The 23,251-nt window shown below is 41.6% G+C and overlaps 1 protein-coding gene across 1 annotated transcript in view; it reads right to left on the reverse strand.

The window, feature by feature from the left end:
* Positions 1 to 23,251, reverse strand: part of Parp8 (poly(ADP-ribose) polymerase family member 8) — a 165,762-nt gene that overhangs the window by 75,479 nt on the left and 67,032 nt on the right. Inside the window, 1 exon segment of the mRNA XM_032898861.1 lies at positions 7,106 to 7,143. Within this exon segment, the coding sequence (XP_032754752.1) occupies positions 7,106 to 7,143 (38 nt within the window).

Here is a 23,251-nt window from a genome sequence, read left to right on the forward strand (position 1 = left end):
ATGTTATAATAATACAATACCCAGAGGTTCATCTACCTTTGTCATTAATGACTGAAGGGCAACTATAAGACTGCCAGTTCATTAACAACTGTCCCATAATACAGACTTTCAAGATGGCTGAGGGTAGAAGAAGTTTTGCTACCAAGTCTGATGGCCTGGGTTTAATGCCCAGGACTCGCATGTTAGAAGCAGAGAACTGACTTCTAAAAGTTGTCCTCTGACCTTCTAATACATGCATAGTGTGTGTGCGTGGGCACACATACACAAACATAGACACATTGCAGACACACAAGCACACACACAGACTGGACTAGATAGAGATAGATAGATAGATAGATAGATAGATAGATAGATAGATAGATAGATAGATAGATACATACATACATAGATAGATACATAGATACATAGATAGATACATAGATAGATACATAGATACATAGATACATAGATAGATACAAAGATAGAAATATACATATATGTACACATATGTAAGTATACATGTATGTATGTACCCATGTATAGGCTGGGTATGAGGGCATCTTAACATCAGCACTCAGGAAGCAGAGGCAGGAAGATCTCCATGAGTTTAAGGCCACCCTGGGGCTAGACTGTGAATTCTCAGGTAGCCAGGACTACACAATAAGACACAGCCTCAAAACACAAACCAAAAGTTAAAATAAGAGTAAAATAATCTGAATGCAAATTTCTTATAACACAAACACCGCTAACTTACTAAAAATAAAACACCCTCAACAAATAGGAACATGGACCATTTTCTGTTCAGATAACTGAAATGATCTATCTTTACAAAAACCTATTGAGACAGGTTATAATAATATTGTGTCAGAACAGTGAGAATCTGACTTTTAATTGATAGACTTGCTACCTGTCTCCTTCAAGTATAAGATATATATATATATATCTCAACAGAAAACTCTCCATGAAAAAGAGGTTTTATTAAGTTATCGTGAGGGGAGATGGGGTGGTACAGACCAAGCAGCAACAAGACAAGTCTGCCACACCCCTCTGATTAACCTTAACATCAAGCTGGGTATAATGGCTATCTCTGGTTGTCAACTTGACTATATCTGGAATGAACTACAATCCAGAATTGGAGGGCAACCTGCAATCCAGTTCTTGAGGCTGAAAGGTACAAGTCTGTGACCTGGATCTTGAAAGGGAAATCTTGAGGCATCGTGGCCATGAAAAGCTTAGGCCCAGGCAAGGTAGTGAATGCCTTTAATCCCAAGAGACTAGGGCAAGGTTATCTCTGAGTTCAAGGTCAGCCTGGGACAAAGAAAGTCCCAGATCCAGGCATGGTAGTATACACCTTTAATCTGGGCCACAACTTCTGCTGGAGACCTCCATAAGGACATTGGAAGAAGGAAGATTCATTCTTTGCTTGCAATTACTTGCCCGCACATATGTGGGAACCCGCCTCTTTAGGAATCCAGCTTATACAGAAGAGCAGCTGAAACACCCAGCCTTGTGGGATAGAGCGAGTACTAGATTCTTGGACTTCCCGTTCACAGTTGCCCATTGCTGGGTTAGTTAGACTATAGACTGCAAGTCATCACAATAAATTCCGTCAATATAGAGGGACATTTGATAAGTTCTGTGACTCTGGAGAACCCTGTCTGATACACTGGGTGTGCTTAATTCTGAGATAACATAAGGGACAGTATGATATGCTCATGTTTACTAAGTGGCATCACATCACAAACCAAGGAGCGGAAGGTGTGAATTCATCTGAATTTCACATCAAGACACTGGCCAGTTAGCTGGACTCTCTTCTGTGAGGCGCTTCATGCATTTGCATTAGTGGTTAAAAAAAAACGGGGGGGGGGGAGGTGCAGGTGAGCTCTCTAATTTCTTCTTTTTCATTTTCTTCCTCCTCCTTCTCTTCATCTTCCTCCTCTTCCTCCTCTTTTACTTCCTCAGTGTTGTGGTACTTTTGTTTTTCAATTTTTTTTTTTAGACATGCAGACATAGTGTTTCTGGACAGGGTATGACATTAATGACACTTTCATACCTCAGATTCCCTTACCCTTCCTCTCCCGCGCTGGGATGGTAGGTAAAGGCTAGTATGGCTACCTTCAGAGCCAGGTATTTCTTTTCTCTTAAATTTAGTCATTCGTACTGATGGGAAGCTATGTGCTACTTAATGAAACTAATTCTGTCTTCCCTATACACAGGGAACTGACTGTCTCCTTAGTCACTACTACTCTGCTCTGATTCTTCAGGATCCTGAAAGGCCACATCTGTCCATTTCTTCTGGACTATTGAGCTGACCAGCCCATTTCCTGACATGTCCACTGAAATGCAATGTGCATTCCCTTGCTCCATGAAGTTTTATTCTACACGGAAAAGATGTGGAAGCAACCTAGGCACCCATCAACAGACGCGCAGGTGAGGGAACTGTGCTAAATACACATAAAGCAGTGCTCTACTCAGCCATTTGAAAACGGAAGAAAAGAAAGAATTCTGCAGCGAAGTGAGTGAGCCTGGAGCTCAGGTAAGTGAAAGAAGACAAAAGCCAACAAATTACTGCTGCTTCTTTGCTCAGGAAATCAAAAGAAATTGAAGTAAATGAAGCTGAGAGTCGTGTTGGAATAGGGGTTGCCAGGAGCCGTGGATAGGGAAGTGGAAAAGTGTTGGTCAGAGTACAAATGTGAAGGTGTAAGGAGAAGTTCCAGGAACCTAACACACAGCTTGGAAGAACGTTATGTTAACTGCTTTAATTACAGTAATCAATAAACACTGTGTGTGCTTGTGAGTGTGTGTGAGTCATCATTCATATATATAAACACACACATAACATATACATATACATATATACACATATATATACATATACATATATACACACACATACACATATATTTGTTCATTATCTGACAAAAATTTAAAGCTTTTTAAAAATATAGATAGTGAAGCCAACTAATTGCACATTCCTTTTAACCTAAGGCATAATCTTAGACTTGCAACTGGAAAGTATGTTGGTAAGCATAGTGCTATTTGTATGAATTGATCCATCTTCGCTATTGTTTGAATAACTACGTCCCTAAAGTAGTTCAAATGGGTGACAGCAGCACATTTGCTTAGAGATGGAGAAGTAGGAAATAAATAGGGCTAGGGAATGCATTTAAGATGACAGAATCCCTCACACAGAACAAGGAAGGACACTGCATCTTGAATTTCCTCACTGGATTCTTCCGATAAGTGACGCAATTGGCTTTCCTTTTCCTCGTGGGGTTAAGCTTTGTCTTGTTTTCCTCCTTCCTTCATCCGCTGGAGACAGGTTCTTAAGTTTGTTTTGCATGGGGTGTAAAGAGCGTTCTTAAGCTATTAACCATGTGAGCATTTCCGTTTCTCTTCCATGGAGCACCACCATCGTTACCATGGCTTCCCGGTGGAATGGGAAGGGATGGAAAAGTACAGATACAGAAAAGCAAGTCTCACAGGTTTTACTCACTTTCAAGTACAGGGTCATATGTCAAGTCATTCCATTCATGGTTGCTATGAAACTTAAGAGAAAGGGTGATTTACTGGTAAATATTAATTATACTAATTTTGTCTTATAATCTGGATATCTTCCCTGAATTGTCTCTACAATGTTGCCATTTTTTTGCCATAGATGTTTCAGGCCAACCAATTATCATTCCCATAGAAGACAAGGAAATGAAAACTAAAGGCAATTAATTCTCTTAAATTATTTAAACAATTAATTGATTAAATGATTATTACAGGGTGAAGCTTGGATTTTTCTGTTTTAAGAAGTCAATATTTTGCCACTGGGTTATGTTTTAAATATGCAAACCGTGATCACTCGAAAACTACAGCATCTTACAAGACATAAACACTTGGTAACTGTAGAAACCATTACATGTTAAAGCCTCTGCCTTGACAGTGCTAGCATTCCAAGTCCCACAGAAGTTACAGAGGATGTTTGAGGCTCTGGAGCCATGGGGACAAAGGATCTGGAAAATACCACTTCATTCTTCTAGACCCAACAGAGAAGAGATGGGAAAATCCAGTCACCACAGTAGTAGCTAAGCCTAACTAGAGAAAGTGTGAGCACTAGAAGGAGAAGTTTTGTCTGAGCAGAGCCAACTTGTGACTTGCAGTGCATACACCATTTTCAAATCCATCACCACAAACATCTTCTCAAGAAGACTCATTGAAGCCAGAAGGTTGCCTGGTGGTTTCACTTCATTTTAAAGAGTGACCTTGTATCTACGCCATTACACGTGCTCGATTCCATGAAAGACTGACTCTAAATCTTCATTTCATAAACACAGGCTATGAAATGAGTGTTCGGTGATGGCGTGAGTGGGTGGAAACAAGCTGTAAGCTGACAACTGTCCCTAGGGACCTCAGTGGCTGTGGCATACAGCTCCTGACAGAGGGGGACCAGGAGGATAAAGGGGAACTGTGCCAACAAGATTAGGTGGTCAGCTAACACTTGAGCCAACCCGTCCTCAAAAGGCAGTTAAAGAAGCCCAGAGGCACTACCAGATGGCATTAGTGAAGGCAGTGCCTAGAGTATTGAATTTATTAATTCAGACTAAAACAGTAAATGAAGCGATTTGCATAAAAGAATTTTAAATGCAGGGAAGGGTCGCACAAACCAAGCCAAAGCATGGGAAGAGAAGAACAAATATAAGGACCACAACTGGGAACTGAGAGATAACCAGAGATACAGAGATATGGATGACTGTTCTTTATAATAATAGGCCAAATGGTATAAAATATTTTTTCTTAAAAAATGCAAGGCAGGTATTTCAGCAACATAGGAACTTTTCAAAAAGACATTCAGAAGAACAATTGCAGAGATGAAATTAATCAATAAGCATGGTAATGCCCTACCACATCTATAAAGACAGGCGTGGGCAGGCTTCCTTGCTGGCTCTGTGAACGATCTGGGCCAGGAGGTTCCATTAGCATCCGACTGCCCATAACACCAAGTACAAGCAAAGCACACACAGCTCCAACAGGTAACAACAAGATGCTGAATGGCGTAACCTTATTATTTAAAGGAGGGAACGAGCCACCCCTCAACGGAGGCCAAGTAGAGATTCAATACATTCAGGAGTCATTAATGTTCTGGAACACAGTTAAGAAAGAAACGATGCTTTGTTTTGACAAGTGGAAACATGTTACTTTTGATACAAAGCTGCCAAATCTTCCATTATTAAGATTTATTCCAGAAATTCAACGAAGGTTGTGGGGATGAGGGGAAGGAAGTGATGGTTATTATAAAGGAAAAACAAACATAATTTTATATAATGTCAGTCTGAAAAAGTGAAACCTATTAACTAACAAAAATCAAATAAATCTGTATTCAAATTTAATAAGACGACAAATATTGTCACACTGATGCTCACTCTGGAGCCTCTGGAAAGCACTGATCTCCAGAAGCAACAATTACCAGAGTTGAGGTGAGGATGGTTTATGACCCAGTCCCAAGTCCCTACACAGCACGGCTTGGCTTCTTCAGCACATACCCTTTAAGTGTGAGTGTCATAATTAGCATTTTTTCCCATCATCCATAATGACACTCGGTATTAGATTGAATTGAAACTAGCACTTAGTACCTTATTTGTGTGTGTTGTACCTGATGTACTCAACATGTCAGCCATTTCAGACCTCAGCCTCAGCACTTAAAGCAGAATACCCACTTCTCCCACTAGCAAACTGAGACCTGCTTGAATCGAGATCAGACATGTATCTAAATTCTGATGCCTTGTGGAAATGAAATTATTTTGGAAACTTGCTACAAATTTGCTCCAAGGTGAGACTTTGGTAAAAATCCAATGTTTTATTTAGAAATTTCTGATATTAGTGGCTGGGGAGCGTGCTCGATGGTGAAGGGCCTGAGTTCAATTCCCAGAACCCACATGGCGGCTCACAACTGTCTGTGACTCTAGTCCCAGGGACTACAAGCCCCTCTTATGGCCTCCACAGGCACTGCAAACACAGATGCACAAACACACATGCAGGCAAAACACCCAAGTGCATAAGAAATTTAATTTCTCTCAACTGATAGGCATGTAGCCCAGTGGGCGAGCATTCCTCTAGCATGCACAAGATTGGGTTCAATCCCCAAGACTACAAAGAGAAATAAAATAAAAAAAAAATTTAAGGGTCTGGAGAAATGACCCAGTTGTTAAGAACACTGCTCTTCTACCAAACTTTGACTCAATTCAAAGTGTACAACCACCTGTAACACTAGCTCCAAGTGATCCAACAAAAATTTACATTCACACACACAAAGTAAAATAAATAGATATTTTTAAGTTAAATATATATTATTTAAATTTTTACACCTGACCAAGTTATATTTCCAAGCCTCACTCCAATGACTGGAGAAAAACAGTAAAAAGAAAAATCGAACAAAGTACCGCCTCGTCACCACCAGAGGGCGCTACACATTGGGGCCACTTGGTTTACCACACGACATCACTACAAGTGAACCAAAGATTCTCTCAACTGGCCTAGCTGTGCTTCTCTATGGGAAACATACCTAGTGGTTATTTCTTTTAAATATTTTCCCTGTGGGTGTACTCACGTGTGTGTGTGTGCATACCTGTGTGCGTACTGTTAGTTTATTTATTGAGATAGGCTCTCTCTGGAACCCTGGCTATTCTGCAACTCACTATGTTGGCCAGGCTGGCCTTGAACTTGAAAAGATTCACCTACCCCTGCCTCCTGAATGCTGAGATCAAAGGTGTGCGCCATCGCCACTCGGCCTGTGTGAGTTTGCTTTTAAAAATAAGCAGTATTCATAATTTCTTATAAAGATATTGTCGAACCTTTCTTTAGCAGGTAATTCTTTTCTGTGTCCATTTGCAGTAAGCACTTAATATTTTTTTTTTTTTATAAAGGAGCCTATCTTGTGAGTCCGTGATAATGTCTACATCAGGAAATCACACTTGACTTTAGGCCCAGTATTAGACAATCACAAAATCAACAGGATTCTTCTTCTGTCTTTATGCCTCCTCTGCCAATGATTCATGGTCCCCATGCACGTACACATATTCCGAATCTCCAGAACAACAACATGGTCAGAAGTGCTTAATAAAAACTCGAAGGGAAAGCTTACCTGGATAGTCTTCTGAAACGTGTACTGAGTAGGATACACTGTGAAGACAGGGAAAAGACAGAGGCTTAGGTTACTGTGGAAAGAGTCATGCTTTAACACAAGAAAATCCGACCCCACGTTGCCCATCTGCTTATACAAATTCAAGGGTAAGCACACTGCCCACACAGAAGGCTGACTGAAAGGGGAGACAGGAAGCAGGCAGATGTGGATTTGCCAGAGGTCTTCCCAATCCTTCCTGAAACACTCATTTCTCTCCGGGTGTTACCTTCCCCTCAGTATAGACAGGTCTTTTCACTTCAGCAATACACAAATGCTCCTCACAATGGGCAACTGTTTCTGATGTCCCCGTGTCTTCCTTCCATACCAGAGAGCGTGTTCTGTAGTTAGTACCACATTCGAGAATTTAAATTGCATCTGTGTGTTGCTGAGGGAAGACCTTGGGACCCTGTACACACCAGACACGCTGGCACCCAGCTGTGCTCCCAAACCCAACATCTATTTTTAACACTGCTTGCCCACAAGTATTGTTTAAAAACAAAAATATGCCATTTGACTTAAAATCAATGAGATGATAGATGCATGTCACTAAGTTAGTCTTAATTCAGTCTCTCATACCATTTTAACAAACAAAATGCATATAGTTCTGAGGACTACATGGCTTCAGAAAAAAATTAAAATGTATGTCAACAATTTCCCAACTCTTTTCTCAGGAATCCTTTTGCCTCTACAAACTTAATTCAGATGATGGACATTTAGATAATGTATTTGTTCTTTCTCTGTGGCTATACATAAGAGTACAAATCCTTTGATATTCAAGTTCCCCATTCATTCTTATCCATCCATGGTCAACTGTTTTAGTGCACGATACCCAGAACTCATACGATAGTAGTCATTTCAATGGGTTAGTAGAGTAGTACAGAAAAGATATGTTACTGTTCATAAAGGAAATTTTGCTGCTCAATTAGTAATGCTAGTCATGGTAATGTGAAATCATATTTAAGCAGAACAGTCAAAGGAGACAACATGGATGACTAATTCATAATATCAAGCAATGAACACAGCACAGAAGAGCCTAATCAGTATAAAGCAGTTGTTTACTTTTTAACTTGGAATAGATATGATTCACGTATGGATGCAAGGGATGTACGAAGGTTCATGTATCTTCCACCCAGGATGCTGCTTACCTCGTATAACACATAGAACACCAAAACCAAGAAATAGACATAAAGTGTGTGTGTTGTTCTATCTCATTCTGCCATGCATGTGACACATACAGATTACATAATCAAGCCCCAGAACCATTATGTCACCCCTTCATCTTAATGTCCTAGCTCCACAAAGTTCTCCATTAGTTCTCCAATTCTGCCATCTCCAGTGTGGTGTGTGTGTGTGTGTGTGTGTGTGTGTGTGTGTGTGTGTGTGTGTGTGTGTGTGTGTGTGTTTGAATGTATGCTTTCATGCACACGACTGTAAAGTAAGAATCACAATGATGTTAAGGCGAAGTTATTATCTTTAAAAACAATTACTCAAGTAGTGATGTTCAAGTCGGAAACAAGGAAAACACAAATTATAGTAGTAGTAAAATGAGAGCAAGGTGGTGGGATGCACGGGGAGGAAATGAGGAGACGGGAGCAAACGGCAGATGCCAGGTCCTAGCCGATACCTCAGCTTTTGAAATCATGGCCCTGAGTCAAGTGCCAAGGAGGTAAAACATTCATGTCACCGGCACTACTCAACCTTGGTAGGAGAAATAAACACTATGACCCAGTGTGAGTTCACTCCCCCACGGTTCACTTGCTAACTCAGTGGGAATCTACTAGAGAGCGGTAAAATTCTTGTTGACCTGTCTACCCTATCTAATGGGGCAGTCCTACATGACAGAGAACCCAGGCACCTGGACCGAGATGACATCCAATTCCAAGTTGAATCCATGTCCCCCACCCTATGATCTCAACTCAATTATTTGACCTCATTTTTACTCAAATCAATGTCTAAATGTCAAACCAACCCTTAGTCCATTCCTCTGTCATTGTCCAGTCTGGGAGTCTGCTATAGACTAGCATGAGCCCGGTTGTTGCTTGGAGACTTACTAGCTAGCTAATATAGAAAAAGTCACTTATAAAAAATCAACTTCAGCTTCAGTTCAGAGAGCCTGGCGATTTTACGTCTATCCTCTCCAGGTCTTCTGTGATGGCTTGGCGGAAGGTCCCATTATGCCACCAGTTGTTCAGCAGCAGTAGCTCAGGAAGTTTAGCCCAGCTCCAGCTCTTTCTGGTTGTCTTGTTTCGTTTGGTGGACACATAGTCTCAGGGAACCCAAAGCTAGCCTCAAGATCAGTATGTAGCACAGGGAGACTTTGATATTGACCCTTGTACTGGCCCCCATCTCCAGAATGCTGGGATTAAGCGTGCATCGCCACACTGAACTTCAAGCACTAAAAATAACAGGAGTTTTACATGAATGAATGTTCTCTGGAGAATTCAATTTGACTTATGAAAAAAGGAATATATTATTTATCAGAAGCTAAAGCCAACACTGACAATTTTACTTTAAGGTGCTAATGGCCTCATAATAATGGGATGGGGGGCGGTCCCATGTTCATGACCATGCCTAATTTTTCAAGAATCAAGCAGAAAACAAAAGCCTTGCAGAATGACTCGTCGGCTCCCTGGCCTAAAGCCTGATCTCCGGGTGAATACCAGCAGGAAAATCACCAGGCCTGTAAAATCTTAATCAGTTTCACTCTGTAGCTTGCAGAATTCTAAGGGAAACAATCGAGCACAAGCAGACAAGGATGATTAAGCTCAAGACTCTAATGGGTAAGGCCAAATGGGTGGCAGACAGGGTTGGGAGTGAGGCAGAGGGCAGAAGCTGAAGTAGCTTCCAGAGTAAGTAGGGCTGGAATGTGCTGTACATAATGAATGCTGTACACGCTGCAAGCGGGATACTGACGAGCTCACAATAAAAGATGACAGGAGAAAACCATGGAGCAGCAAGCAGTAGACTCGGGGGAAATGCCCTCCTAGTCCTGGATTATGCTGTGTGGTGAATATATTAAAGAGCTTTGTCAGAGAACTTCAGGTCAGCTGACATGTTGTTTGGTATGATCTATATATGGGACTGCAGCTTGAGGTGCTTCGGGTCAGAAGCGTAAGCTGGAATCCATAAATTTTTTTTTCTATTGCTTGGGTAATTCCTCTGATAGTATTTGGCCCGAGGAAAGACTTCGCTCCACGGCGGGGCCAGAAGGCCATCAGAAAGGAGCCATGCAATGTTCCACCTACACCTAACCTTACACGCGGGTTTTACTCCTATTACGGGAACCATTCCCAGGGTCATTCCTGCATTTAAATTCATCATTTGCACCTTGTATCCTTTTCCTCCTGAATCATCTAATGGAGAGACCAAAGACACAAACTTTCTCCTCATCCCCACCTGCTAAGCCTTAAGAAAACTATTTAAAAATAGTAGAAAGAGGATAGGTTTGTTAGTGAAGTTTAAAGCAAGGCAGGAATGCAGGGAAAGACCTTGTCTCAAAATAACAATAATAAACAATAATGATAGTAATTTTCAAAAAAACTTAAAAGAATAGGATGGAGTTGGTGGTTTTAATGAGCACTATTTAAGTTGCACATGAATATTTGGTATCTAATTCATCGCACTTAGGAGAAGTGTCCTTGCTACATGAAGTTATGCCACTGGAGGTGGACTTTCTGACCTTCTGTGCTTGCAGTTCAAGATGTGAGCTGTCAGCCAGCTGTGCCAGCCACCAGGACTGCCACTTGCTTCTGTGTCTCCTGGCTGTGATGAACTCTTAGCCTTCTGGATCCGTAAGCCGGGTGAACCCTTCCTTTCTTAAGCTGCTTTGGCCGCAGTGTTTTATCGCAGCATGGGAATGGTAGCTAATACATGAGGTAATGGAAGACGGGGTCTTAAAATAGAAGTGAGAACCCAGACTGAAAATAAAGGAATTTTAGATCAGGAGAGGCACATCACGGGTGCTAAATGCAATACCTGTATTTTATAATAGACCCCCAAACACCATGGCCATCTGCAAAGCAAAATTTCTGGGTCCTGGGCTCTTTTTTTTCTGTCCACAAGACCCACGGTTTAATAGAACAAGCAAAATCCAGCATTGTCCTGCGCGCTGCCTCTTTTGCCTCCTTCCCGATATCTAAATCACATTTCCTAATAATAGAGCCTTGAAAGCTCTCAGCTCCTAGTTACATCTGATTTCTAGAATTCATACAAAAAAAAAAAAAGCAAAATGCAGAAATTAATGCAGGTCCCAAGCTTCTTTGCTCACCCGGACATGAGAGGCTGAAAACACCAACAGAAATGACCCTCACCACCGCCACACAGGCTAAGCCTTCTGCCTCCTTGGTGCTGCTGAGGGAAAGGGATCCCACCCCTTGGATCCCACCCCAGGCTCACCGTAAGTGCCTTAGGGACTAACTACTCAGGGCAGTTTGCTTGTTTGGTCCCATTCAAAACCAGAGACATTCACCTTTTCACTCATTATGTATCATGTTTCATTTCCCAAGAAAGCATTCACCATTGCCTAGGTCAAAGGCCAGTGTTCCCCATTCTTCACCAATCACTAGCTGGGATTGCTGTGTAACACCAGGACGAGGAGATTCTACTGCACTTTCCCACTTCCCTGATACCCTGCCATCACCCAGATCAGTAAGACATCAGGACAATGCTAAGCTGCAGAGAGACCCAAGGCCTTGTTCACCTCAGCCTCCTCTCCAGACCCTGAGTCTGGACCTGAGGGTAGAACGGCATCTCTTGTACAAAGTCAAACCTTCCTGTTCTCTTAAGCTCTGATTCCTCCAATGTTTTCACTCCTTCGGTCTTCACTGGGCTGTCCAGGTTTCAGGCCGTCCTCTGCCTGGCTCTAGATAAATGCTCTCTACAGTACCTTTAGCTCCTTCACTGTGACGCTCCAACCTTGCCCCGAAGGCTCCAAATGGTAGATTGGGTTGTGCTCGGCACCGTCCCCCAGACCCCCGACAGCTGTTGAAAGGACAGCGACACTGAACTGTGTGGACACACATGGACAGGCAAGGCCCTCAACATCGGCTATTAAAGGCTGTGCCCAGGGACCCTAGACCCTACGTCTCGTAGATTCCTCTGGTTTCTCTTTTCTTTTCTAAATCATGGCAAATTTCTAAAACCTACAACAATTTGCCCTCTAGCTGTCAAATCATTTCATTTCTTATTAAGGTAAAGGAGACTGCCGTTTGGTTACTCCCTTGGGCATTTCAACTATTTCTCCCACTAGCGAACCACATACAGACCCACAGTACCTGCATCCACACAAAAGGACGCAAACATCTCTCACTTCGGCCAAGCCTAACCTACCAATATGCTAGAAAGATCCCATAAGTCCGCAGTCCACTGGAGATTTTTGCTCTATTAGTCTCACAATTCTATAATTTATAATAATGATGCCATTATAGAAGTGGGGGGAAATCTACAAAGATATCAAGAAAAACACTACTTAGAATAAACAAATGAGGGCTGGTGAGAGAGATAACTAAGCAGGTAATGGCACTGGCCACCAAACAACACAAGTTTGACACCTTGAGTTTGATCCCCAGAACCAACATGGAGAAGGAGGAGAGAAGTTTTATGAGTATGAATTCTATACTCATGCTGTGGTACACACATGCACAGTAAGGATGAGATTGTAAGTGCCCACTCTCCTAAGTATTAGTTTGTATAAACAGAATTATAACCCTAGGCCAACTTAAAAGGCAGTGAGTGGGATAGAAGACTTTGTTTTCAAAACAAGGTCTTACGTAGCCCAGGCCTTGAACTCCATGTAGACCTAAAGATGATCTTGAACTTGCAATCTTACTTTCAACTCTGAGATGGCATCTCAGTTTTATGCAGTGCTAAGGACTGGCCTCAGGCTTGGGACATGCCAGGCAAGCATTCTACCAGCTGCATTACATTCTTACCCTAAGAATACTTTCAAATCTGGAATTCCGGAATGTAAGAGATGGAGACAAGGAGATATGAGATTCAAATCACCCTCAGCAAAAGGAGAAAAATCGTTATTTTCAAAACAAGGAGGTATTTCCGACGCAGTAAAAGAAACACATTTGCTATGATGAGACATGATTCCATAATAAATATATATGTATTACAAATATATACTTACAGAAATACTGCTTGAGAAGAGTGGCTCCCTCTCCCTCCCTAAAGTTCTGAATCAAAGAGTCTTCCTGCATACAGTACAACTGCACCGTGTAGTGAGACAAGACGCTAGTGCTGTTCACACATTCCATTTACACTACAGCCATGCTGGGTGACAGGCATCGCTCCATGGCAGTGGTGGCTGCAGACACATCACTGACTTTCCCCCAGAAAAAGCAGGATCTTTGACTTCATCATAGGCCATTCCACAGCAAATATTAATTGTGCTAGAAGAAACCATACTCAACTGGGGAGAGGCTTTAATCAGGTTCCTGAATGAAGAGCTCTTTTCCCCTCATTACTAAGACCTATCTCTCTCTTCTCTCTCTCTCTCTCTCTCTCTCTCTCTCTCTCTCTCGCACGTGTACACACACACACACACACACACACACACACACACACACACACCAGATTGTATAGATTTGAGACAATATGTGTTCTAAAGGGGGGTAAGACCAGACACACGAGTTACTCGGGAAATATTACTGTTACTCCTACAAAGCATTATTTGCCTGGTGTACATCTCATGCGCCTTCAAGACTCAATCCCAGGCCAAGTTCCTCACCAACTTCCCTGACCACCACGACAGAAGAGCAGATTCCTTCCTGAAGGTACCACTCGACCCGGGCACTGAATCTCCTCCAGACCTTAGGGAAAGAACAACTATTTTGATTCTCAAATTCTCAGGGCCAAGACATGGTGACATATCACCCAACACATAATTTTGAAGACGGAAGGATGCACAGGCTATAGTTTTAAAATTCCCTGAGCACAATACTACAGCAATTTGCTACCTAAGGGGGAATTTATATTTTTATGAAAATGTTGCCTGCAGCCTTACACTGTGCACATATGTGCAATAACCAAAAACACAGTGCTTCTGAGACTTCTCTCTCACATGCCGTCTGAGCCTCCTGTGATGTGAAAAAGTAAGCTGGACTCTGGATGTCACCATCACGCAATCTCTGAGACTTGCATTTTCAAGTCTACAAAATGATGGTAGCAGGTGGCTTGCAGAGCTCCCCTAGGGTATGAGCTAAAACCCAACGGTACACAAGACGGAAGGACTTAGAAATAAATAAGTAAAAAATGGAAGCACTAGTCATTTTCTGTACAGTTTCTATAGCAATTCAACATTAATTAGCAAGTTGTGTGTCAGGGGTATACTACACGTTAAAGTTTTTATGTAAACTGCTACCATTTTGAAAACATAGTGAAAGAAATATCATTTCTCCTCAATTCAAGCTGGCTGGTGGAAAACCACCAGTATCAGATGGAAAAATGTTTGATTGGGAACTGTTTAAATATTCCAAATCCTTGCATGAACTAAACACCCTAAGTTAAACCCACTAGTGGCAATGCAGAAGAAATGGCTCCCTGGCCTCTGAGCTAGTGTCTGCCTGGCCTTTCCTCAGCATCGGGACTACTGGACAGACTTTTCACTGCAGGGAACATATCCTTGAGCTAATTAGATAAATGATCGGCCACTGCAAAGGACTGGAGATGCTGACCAAATATTAAAGTAGTCAATCATAGATCTTCCCATTTCTAGAACATTCTGATAATTTTTAAACCTATTATACTTTGAAGGGATGAAGTAACACGACCAACATAAAGAAATGATTTTCCTGTTTGTGTTTCCTGTTTGTGTTTAAAGTGAGAGGACAGTTGGATAAAAGTCCTCACTTCTGGACCAGAGGTAAACACTTAGACTTCTAAGAGATCGTCCTCTGGGTGGAGCTAAACTTGAAAGCGCCTTCTTCCTCAGGAAGGTGGATGCTACTGCAGTTAATTAACACCACTGCTTTGAGGAGTGCAGTTTGCTTCTTTCATTTATGACATCTGCAGTCACATACCGGAGTCAGCTGCATATGTGAATGGAGACGGAAAAGGAAGCAGATGCAAATTCATCAAGAGATAGGTGCCAGCCAGGTACAGCTGCACACGCCTTTAATCCCAGCACTCGGCAGGCAGAGGATGGTGTGTTTCTGAGTTCAAGGCCAGCCTTCGTTCACAAGAATAAATCTGGAACGGCCAGAGCTCGAGACTCTGTCTCAAAATGCATAAGACGGACAGACAGACAGACAGACAGACAGACAGATCCCAGGGCTGGGGTATAACTAAGAAGAAGAGTGTCTACCCTGGTTGCTGAAGGCCCCCATACCAAAAACTAGGAGAATCAGTGCTGTTCACATAAAACACCAGGCAGAATATGCCATCGCCCAATACTTAACATTTGTGAGAAACTGGTTACATAATTATTTCCATATTTTGCCCTCAAAAAGTAATCTCTAGGCTTTTCTCTTCTGCACAGTGTGCAACCAAAATGAATTTAATATTCAAGTGGTGAACAGTCACTCAGATTTACAGGCCTTTACCTTCAGTGTTTTATATCTGAACCTCCAAGTGGTCATAAAAGTAAAAAAAAAACGCAGCTGTATACACAGCATACCAGGGCTGAGAGACTGAATAAAAGAGAACAGTTCTATCCATGAAGTCAAGCTTTTGCATGGCAGGAAAATGACTGGAGAAATACTATCAACACTCAAGAGAGACAAACACCAGGGGCAGCATTATAACATCTGAGCAAATCCCTCAAAGGATTACGGCACCTAAAGTGAGTTTGTGACAAGTTCGCCTCTTATAGAGTATCAAAAACGTTCTCAACAGCAACTGCAGGCCGTGCGCCATGCTGCCAAGCAGTCTCATCCCATCTCCCGTCACTGCTCTGTATTTTCCAGATAACCCAGCCAGAACGAAACAAAGCAAATGAAGACAGAGCTGGAAAAGACAGCTTAGGAGTTAGCAGCAAGTTCTACTCCTGCAGTTGAGCCAGGTTTGGATCCCAGTACATAATCTTCTGGGACTCCAGCTCCAGAAGATCCAATGATGTCTTTGTCCTCTACAAGCATCAGACATGCATGCCATAGACACACATATGTGCGGATAAAACACATACACACACGCACGCATGCACATACAAACATCAAAAACCAATTCTTTTCAAGTGGTTTTAACTTATTTATTATTCCTGGGTGTTTATAAGGAGTGTGTGAGGCTTCCCAAGGCATGCAAATGAAAGCCAAGGAAAACTGTGGGAAGTTGGTTCTCTCTTTCCAACTTTATGTGGGTTCCAGTAATCAAATGCAGGTCTCAGGTTGTCAGTCAGACTTTCCAGGCAAGAGCTCTGCTGGGCCATCTGAGTTGGGCTGTGTTGGTTTAGGGTTTTGTTTGTGGCCCAGTTCTTGAGCGTGCCCCATCCCTGTCTGGAATTCTGGGTCTTGCTTCCTCGACTTTTGCCTCTGAGATCTCAGCTCAAATGTGCCGCTTGAGCAAATGCGTTCTTATCTCTTCCCAGGCTTGTGGATCTCAGCCAGAGCAGTCACCGTTTGAAATTACACACCCATTTGCAAGACTCACTCCCACCTGCTGCTCCCGTAAGTCTATGAATGCACAAGGCCCTGTTTCCTTCCTGGTGATTAATACTGATGCACACTATTGTTTTGTCTCCAAACAGCTGAACTTTTGTCTTTATTATTTTTACAATATCTTAGTTTCATACAAAAGTCTACAGTATATTTAAAGTACAAGAGTGTACTTACCACGGAGAGCACTATATTTGAGTTTATTTATAATATACAAATTCTTTTATCTTTCAATGCTAAATAAGCTTACTCAGAATGACTTTACAATAACAAGCATTCAAAACTTGAAGAGCACCCCGTGAATGAAGAGAAAGTGTGGGTTTTATTTAGTTTGTGGTGAGCTCTGCATTAGAGAGCATTTAGCTCTCCTGTTTATTTGGTTAGGGAGACACCATCTACTACTGAGTGCTGTCGGAGGGTTACATGGAGGGTGGTGTGCAGAGCAAGGCTGCTTGTGTGGTGAGACTAAATCAGTGAAAATGAGTTAGTTCTCTACTTCCTGCCCAGCCTCACAATAAAGACTGTGTAGAAACACAATTCCACAGCGACAGATAATACCAGGTCTCCTCAAAATCCCTCCACGGCTTTCCCTGACTAGCTTCACTTTAAAGGCTGTATGAAAAAAGAAATCCCCTCATGAGGTAGGAGAAGAAGCTCACTGAATAAACCAATCAGAGACAGATCCTGAGGGCTGATGATGCAGCTGAGGCAAGAAGGCCCCGGTTTGATTCCAGCACTGCGATACCTAGATGTGGTAGCACAGTCTGGAGGTACGGACAGAAGGGTCACAAGTTCAAGGTCATGCTCTAGTACAGGGTGGTTTGAAGCGAGTTGGGGGAACATAATTGTCTATTTCAAACAAACAAACATACAACAACAAAACAGTAAAATGGGTCAGCAGATAAAACTGCTTGCTGTTCAATCCTGACAATCTGAGCTCAATCTCTTGAATCCATGTAAAGGTAGGAAAGACCAACACCATAAAGTGTCTGCTGTAAACACACACACAGAGAGAGAGAGAGAGAGAGAAAGAGAGAGACAGAGAGAGAGAGAGACAGAGAGACAGAGAGACAGAGAGACAGAGAGACAGAGAGACAGAGAGACAGAGAGACAGAGAGACAGAGACTGTACACACACACAAAGACACACAGAGAGACTACACACACAGAGAGAGAAAGAGAGAGACTGTACACACACACAGACACACAGAGAGACTACACACACACACACACAGAGACTGTACACACACACACAGACACACACAGAGACACAAACACACAGAGAGACACAGACACACACACACACACACACACACAGAGACACACACACACACACACAGAGACACACACACACACACAAACACACACACACACACACACACAGAGAGACAGACACACACACACACACACACACACAGAGACACATACAGAGAGAGAGAGAGAGAAAGAGAGAGAGAGAGAGAGAGAGAGAGAGAGAGAGAGAGAGAGAGAGAGAGAGAGAGACTGTACACACACACACAGAGACTACACACACACACACACACACACACACACACACACACACACACACAGAGAGAGAGAGAGAGAGACTGAAACTGAAGAAAACTTCAAAGAGACAGATCCCTCATCAAATCTCATTCTAAACCTTTAACTCATGAACTATGACATTCTTTTCATTGACTTAAGCCAACAGGAAGTATTTTTGTCAAACTGAAAGTATCAGAATTTACAGTATTAAACAAGGACATCCTAATTTACACTGAATACTAATTTTAATATACATTTTAATGTTATGCCTTATGCCGAGTGAATTTGATGTACAGAATATTGTAGTGACTTAATTTTCTGAACTTTAACAGAATTTATGACCTAAGAATAATAAGTACAAAGGTTACCTAAAAAAAAAAGAAGCAGGACCACAAATGTCTGTCTCTCTAAGTTAGTCTTCCAGACCTTCTGTGTATGTTGAGTTGGGTTTAGAAAGCCACAGACCCCTCAACACTTCTCTTGCTTCCTTTTAGATTGCAGCCTCTGGGGAAGATATCAATCAACCCAACAGGGTGTGTCCCAGCTTTCAGTCTCCAAATCAGTTGTGAGTAGCCTACTGAAAGCATGATGGTTTTACTGTTTCCTAAGCTTTTAGTAGATTTTTTTTTTTTTTGGTTCTTTTTTTCAGAGCTGGGGACCGAACCCAGGGCCTTGAGCTTCCTAGGCAAGCGCTCTACCACTGAGCTAAATCCCCAACCCAAAAATTTATTATATATAAGTACACTGTAGCTGTCCCATTACAAGATGGTTGTGAGCCACTGTATGATTGCTGGGATTTGAACTCAGGACCCCTGGAAGAGCAGTAAGTGCTCTTAACCACTGGGCCATCTCTCCAGCCCCTAAGCTTTTGAAAATGTTTTCTTAGCACAAGCTTAAAGCAAAAAAAAAAAAAGTACAATTACACTGACATATTTTGATCATGAAGTTAATTGATGAGCATTCAATTAATGAATACAATTCACTCTTAAGCCAGTGATTATGCAATGCCTCAAAGCCAAAAACAACTAAGACGGGCAGCTGTTTGGTTCTAGGAAGGAAAAGGCAAGTTCTGACAACACTAGGACTCTGACAACGGTCTGCATGTGCATCTCAGTGGAGCGCTGGCATGGAGGCTTCTCACTGCAGAGCAGAAAACACACTGTTGATCTCAGAGGCTAGGAGAGGAGGAGGAGCTCAGCCTCCGGTGCTGCTCAGTGAGCTCAGTGCTGGTGTCATAGGTAAGCATCACCACTCCCTGTCTGAAAAATTACTGATTATCACAGGGGAAACCATCTAAGAAAAAACTTAACTTGAAAATTGACAAACTCTATATCTTCCACTGGAAAACTGGCCATCAGCTATAAGAAACTGGTGCGGACACAAGCAGTTCCTCGGCTCTACAAATGAATTTGTGTGCTAGAAAATATGCAGCTCCATGATGGTCTGCAGCTATGGTTCTCATATAAACCATGAAAGCAGCATCTGTAATCTAGAATCCAAAAGTAAGTATCTCCTTATTTCAGATTAACTTGGGCTTTAAACTGATTAAGGCAACCATATAAACACAGAAGACACGACTTTAAATACTTTGGTTCTTTTCTAAACCCTTTTTTTACATTTTTGTATGTGCGTATGCATGCATTGATGATAGTTTGCTTTTTTGTTTCTTTATTAATCATCTTAAAATATACTTTATAAATACATTCATAGGGGAAAACGCTAAATTTAATGCTAAAATTACATTCCACAGTTCACACGAGACTGTATACCCTAATAAACTCTGGGAACCTTTATCTCCTGGCTTCGACCTAAAGGACTCATCCTTCAGGAACTAAATTACGTTCACTTTCTTAGGCATTCAGAGATCCTACGCCACTAACCAAACTGACCCACTCAGCACTAAACAACCTTTCCTCACATCCATTTATTTATTTACCTGTTTTCAAGATTTTTATTTTGTGTGTGTGTGTGTGTGTGAGAGAGAGAGAGAGAGAGAGAGAGAGAGAGAGAGAGAGAGAGAGAGAGAGAGAGAGAGAGGTGTTTTTAGGTACCAAGGAAGCCAAGAGTAACAGGCATTTGTGGGTCACCTGATGTGACGCTAGGAACTGAACTATGTACTATGGAAGAGTAACGTGTGCATACTCAACCACAGAACCATCTTCCCAGCCCTCCGAGACTATTACTCACATTAATGTTTATTTCCCTTATGACATCTAGTTTCTCTGTGTATCTTGTTGTATTCCTGATTCTAGATATATATGTATATCCTAAAAGGTGTTCAAAATATAAAAAGATATAGCTTCTTTGCAATGACATTTAATGAATCTTAAGTCATGGCTGGAAAGAAATGGACGTTATCCCTGCAGAAGATAAACAACCTATAGCAAATTATGACAAGTATGTTCACTCCGAAGTTGCCTTTCACTCAGAGGAACAGATGAAGAGACATAACTTAGTTTATAGTGTAGGTGAAATAAATCATGATAACAGAATTTTATTACACTCTATAATGTGAAATGAGGACAAAGGAGTCACGTCTTCTATTTATAAATCTATCCATCTATAATTCAACAGGCCCAAAATCACGAGGTACACTACACTTGATATTTGCAACATTATAAATGCTTAACAAACAGAAGGTGTAATTCAAAGCCATGATGGTCAATATTTGTAGGTCATATTACTATTCATAAAATAAGTTACAGAACACACATTGTTTTAACAGGCTCCAGTGGGAACTGAGAAGGAACACACTGGAATCTAATTACAGCACCGTTGCTGCAGAGAAGCTCCCTATAAGCCACTGAGCCCATGAAAATATCCTTGTATCTGGGTAGACTGAATGCTCACACGGAACCCTGGCATTGGAGAGGCTAAAGCAGGAGCTTGAGTTCATGACCAACCTGGGCTGCATAGTCAGAGGGGGGAGGGGAGGGGAGAGGAGGAGGAGGGAAGAGGTTCTCATAATCATCACATCTTTCTGTCCAAGATGAAGTTCTGTCATAACAATCGACCATAGCACATAGCGGTGATAATAATACTTGGAACTCTGATACTAACATTACTCTGGAATAGATTTCTCTGGAAGTTGGTTTTGCATATTTTAATCATGTTTGCTGTGATTTAAATTTTAAGAGGAGCAAAAATATCCCATTGTCTCAGCTTCTCTTTTTATACAATGCACGCTTAGAGAAAACCCATGTGTTGCCATCCTTGATTTTGACAGCACAAATTCACTGAAACAGGGAAACTCTAGAATCCACAAGTCACCCTTTATTTCCAAGACAAACACACCCATCGGTCCAGAAAATTCAATGAAGAAACGTCTCAGAATGCAGACTATAAAGAAAGTCTAATGATGAGAATGTTAATACCCCTCTCTCACAGGATGCCTAACACTTAGTTTTTCAGTTAATCTGAGACAGAAAATATACCCTAGCATCCTTGAGACCAGATCTGAGAACAAACTGTATCATTCTAGGGCCATGAAATAGGAAGGGGAAACAAATTTATGCTACAGTAAGTACATTTCAAACAATAAGTATAAAATGATTGTGGGGTTTTCAGCAACCCATCAATGCCCTGTTATCATGAAGAATCATGAACAGACCTCCTGACATAATCTGCTGGAGACAGCCAAAAGGAAGAACTGCCATCCCACATCTACAGCACCCAAGCTGTCCCTTCTGTTCCTGGCAGGGCCACTGAGCTACAACTACAACTGAGAGGAAAGATGAATTTCCCCCATGAGGCTTCCCGGCTCAATCCTCTATCCCCAAAATAAGATCCACTAGGAGACAGTTTGACTTTCACATGAACCAACAGATAGGAAGATCAACATCTAAATGGGGTCAAAAAATAAATCTTTCAGTGAAAACAGAAGCTGAAGTTAGATTTTCAAAAACTTTTGATCACTTTCACCATACTTAAATAGTATTTAAACTACAGGCTCCATTAAGACTTCCAAATAGCTATAAAGATATCTCCATAACGAAACAAATCATGTTCCCCTTCCTCCTTGGCAAGGACAACTGATTACCACTGAGAGTATGGGAAAGTAAGGAAATGTCTATGTGGACAGAGCCACTGACAGGAGGCTTTGAAAGGGGAAGAGGACAGACAGCGTCTGAGAATTCTCCAGACCTTGGCAAAGAAACAGATGGAAGGAAATAGTGGACAAGCGTGGGAGCCACCTCTGTATGGAATGCAGGGTCTCTGACCTGATGAGAAAATAAGGATCATAACTGGATATTAAAAGAAGCCTCTTACAATACAAGATGGGACAAGAGGAAAAAGATATTAAATTGTTAATGTGTGATAACACCCATGAACAAACTGCTAGTATAGATCACACAAATTGTGAAGCTATGAGTCAATAAGCCGATGGGCCATTTGGTAAATGATTCAACAGCCACAATTCCTGTCCCTTAGTGTAGTTAAGAGATGTAGCAGTAAATACTGCTATCTATTTCTGGGTATAATTTTTCAAGAATTGACTGCTTATGACAGTGTTATTAAAGTCAACAAATCATAGGACAATTTAAGAGCTTTAAAAAGGACTGCTCAATTAAGAATTTTAAAATCCAAAAAGGGTTGGTTGGTTGGATGGTTGACTGGTGGGTTGGTAGTAAAAGAATATTTTTTTACAAAGTGGTTATAAGGAGCCAGGTATGATATCTACAATCTCAGAATTTGGGAGGCTTACATAATATTGAATTTGAGGCCAAGGAGGGCTACACAGCAAGTTGGAAGCCAGCCTGGAGTACATGGTGAGATTTTGTCTCGAAAGGAAATTCAACAAAATGAAACACATGTGCTGGAATTAATCTGGACTTTCCCTTACCTGTTAAAGACTTGAACTGACAGCATATCAGAAGGCAGATTTTCACCCATTTGGGGTCAGTCACCTCTGACCACGGACCAGAAATAAAAAGGCATTGCTTTGCAAGAACTGTTCAGTCCCAGCTCCTACAGTTCTAACAACAACG

This window comes from Rattus rattus, chromosome 3 (assembly GCF_011064425.1).
Source record: "Rattus rattus isolate New Zealand chromosome 3, Rrattus_CSIRO_v1, whole genome shotgun sequence".
Classification (NCBI taxonomy): Eukaryota; Metazoa; Chordata; class Mammalia; order Rodentia; family Muridae; genus Rattus; species Rattus rattus.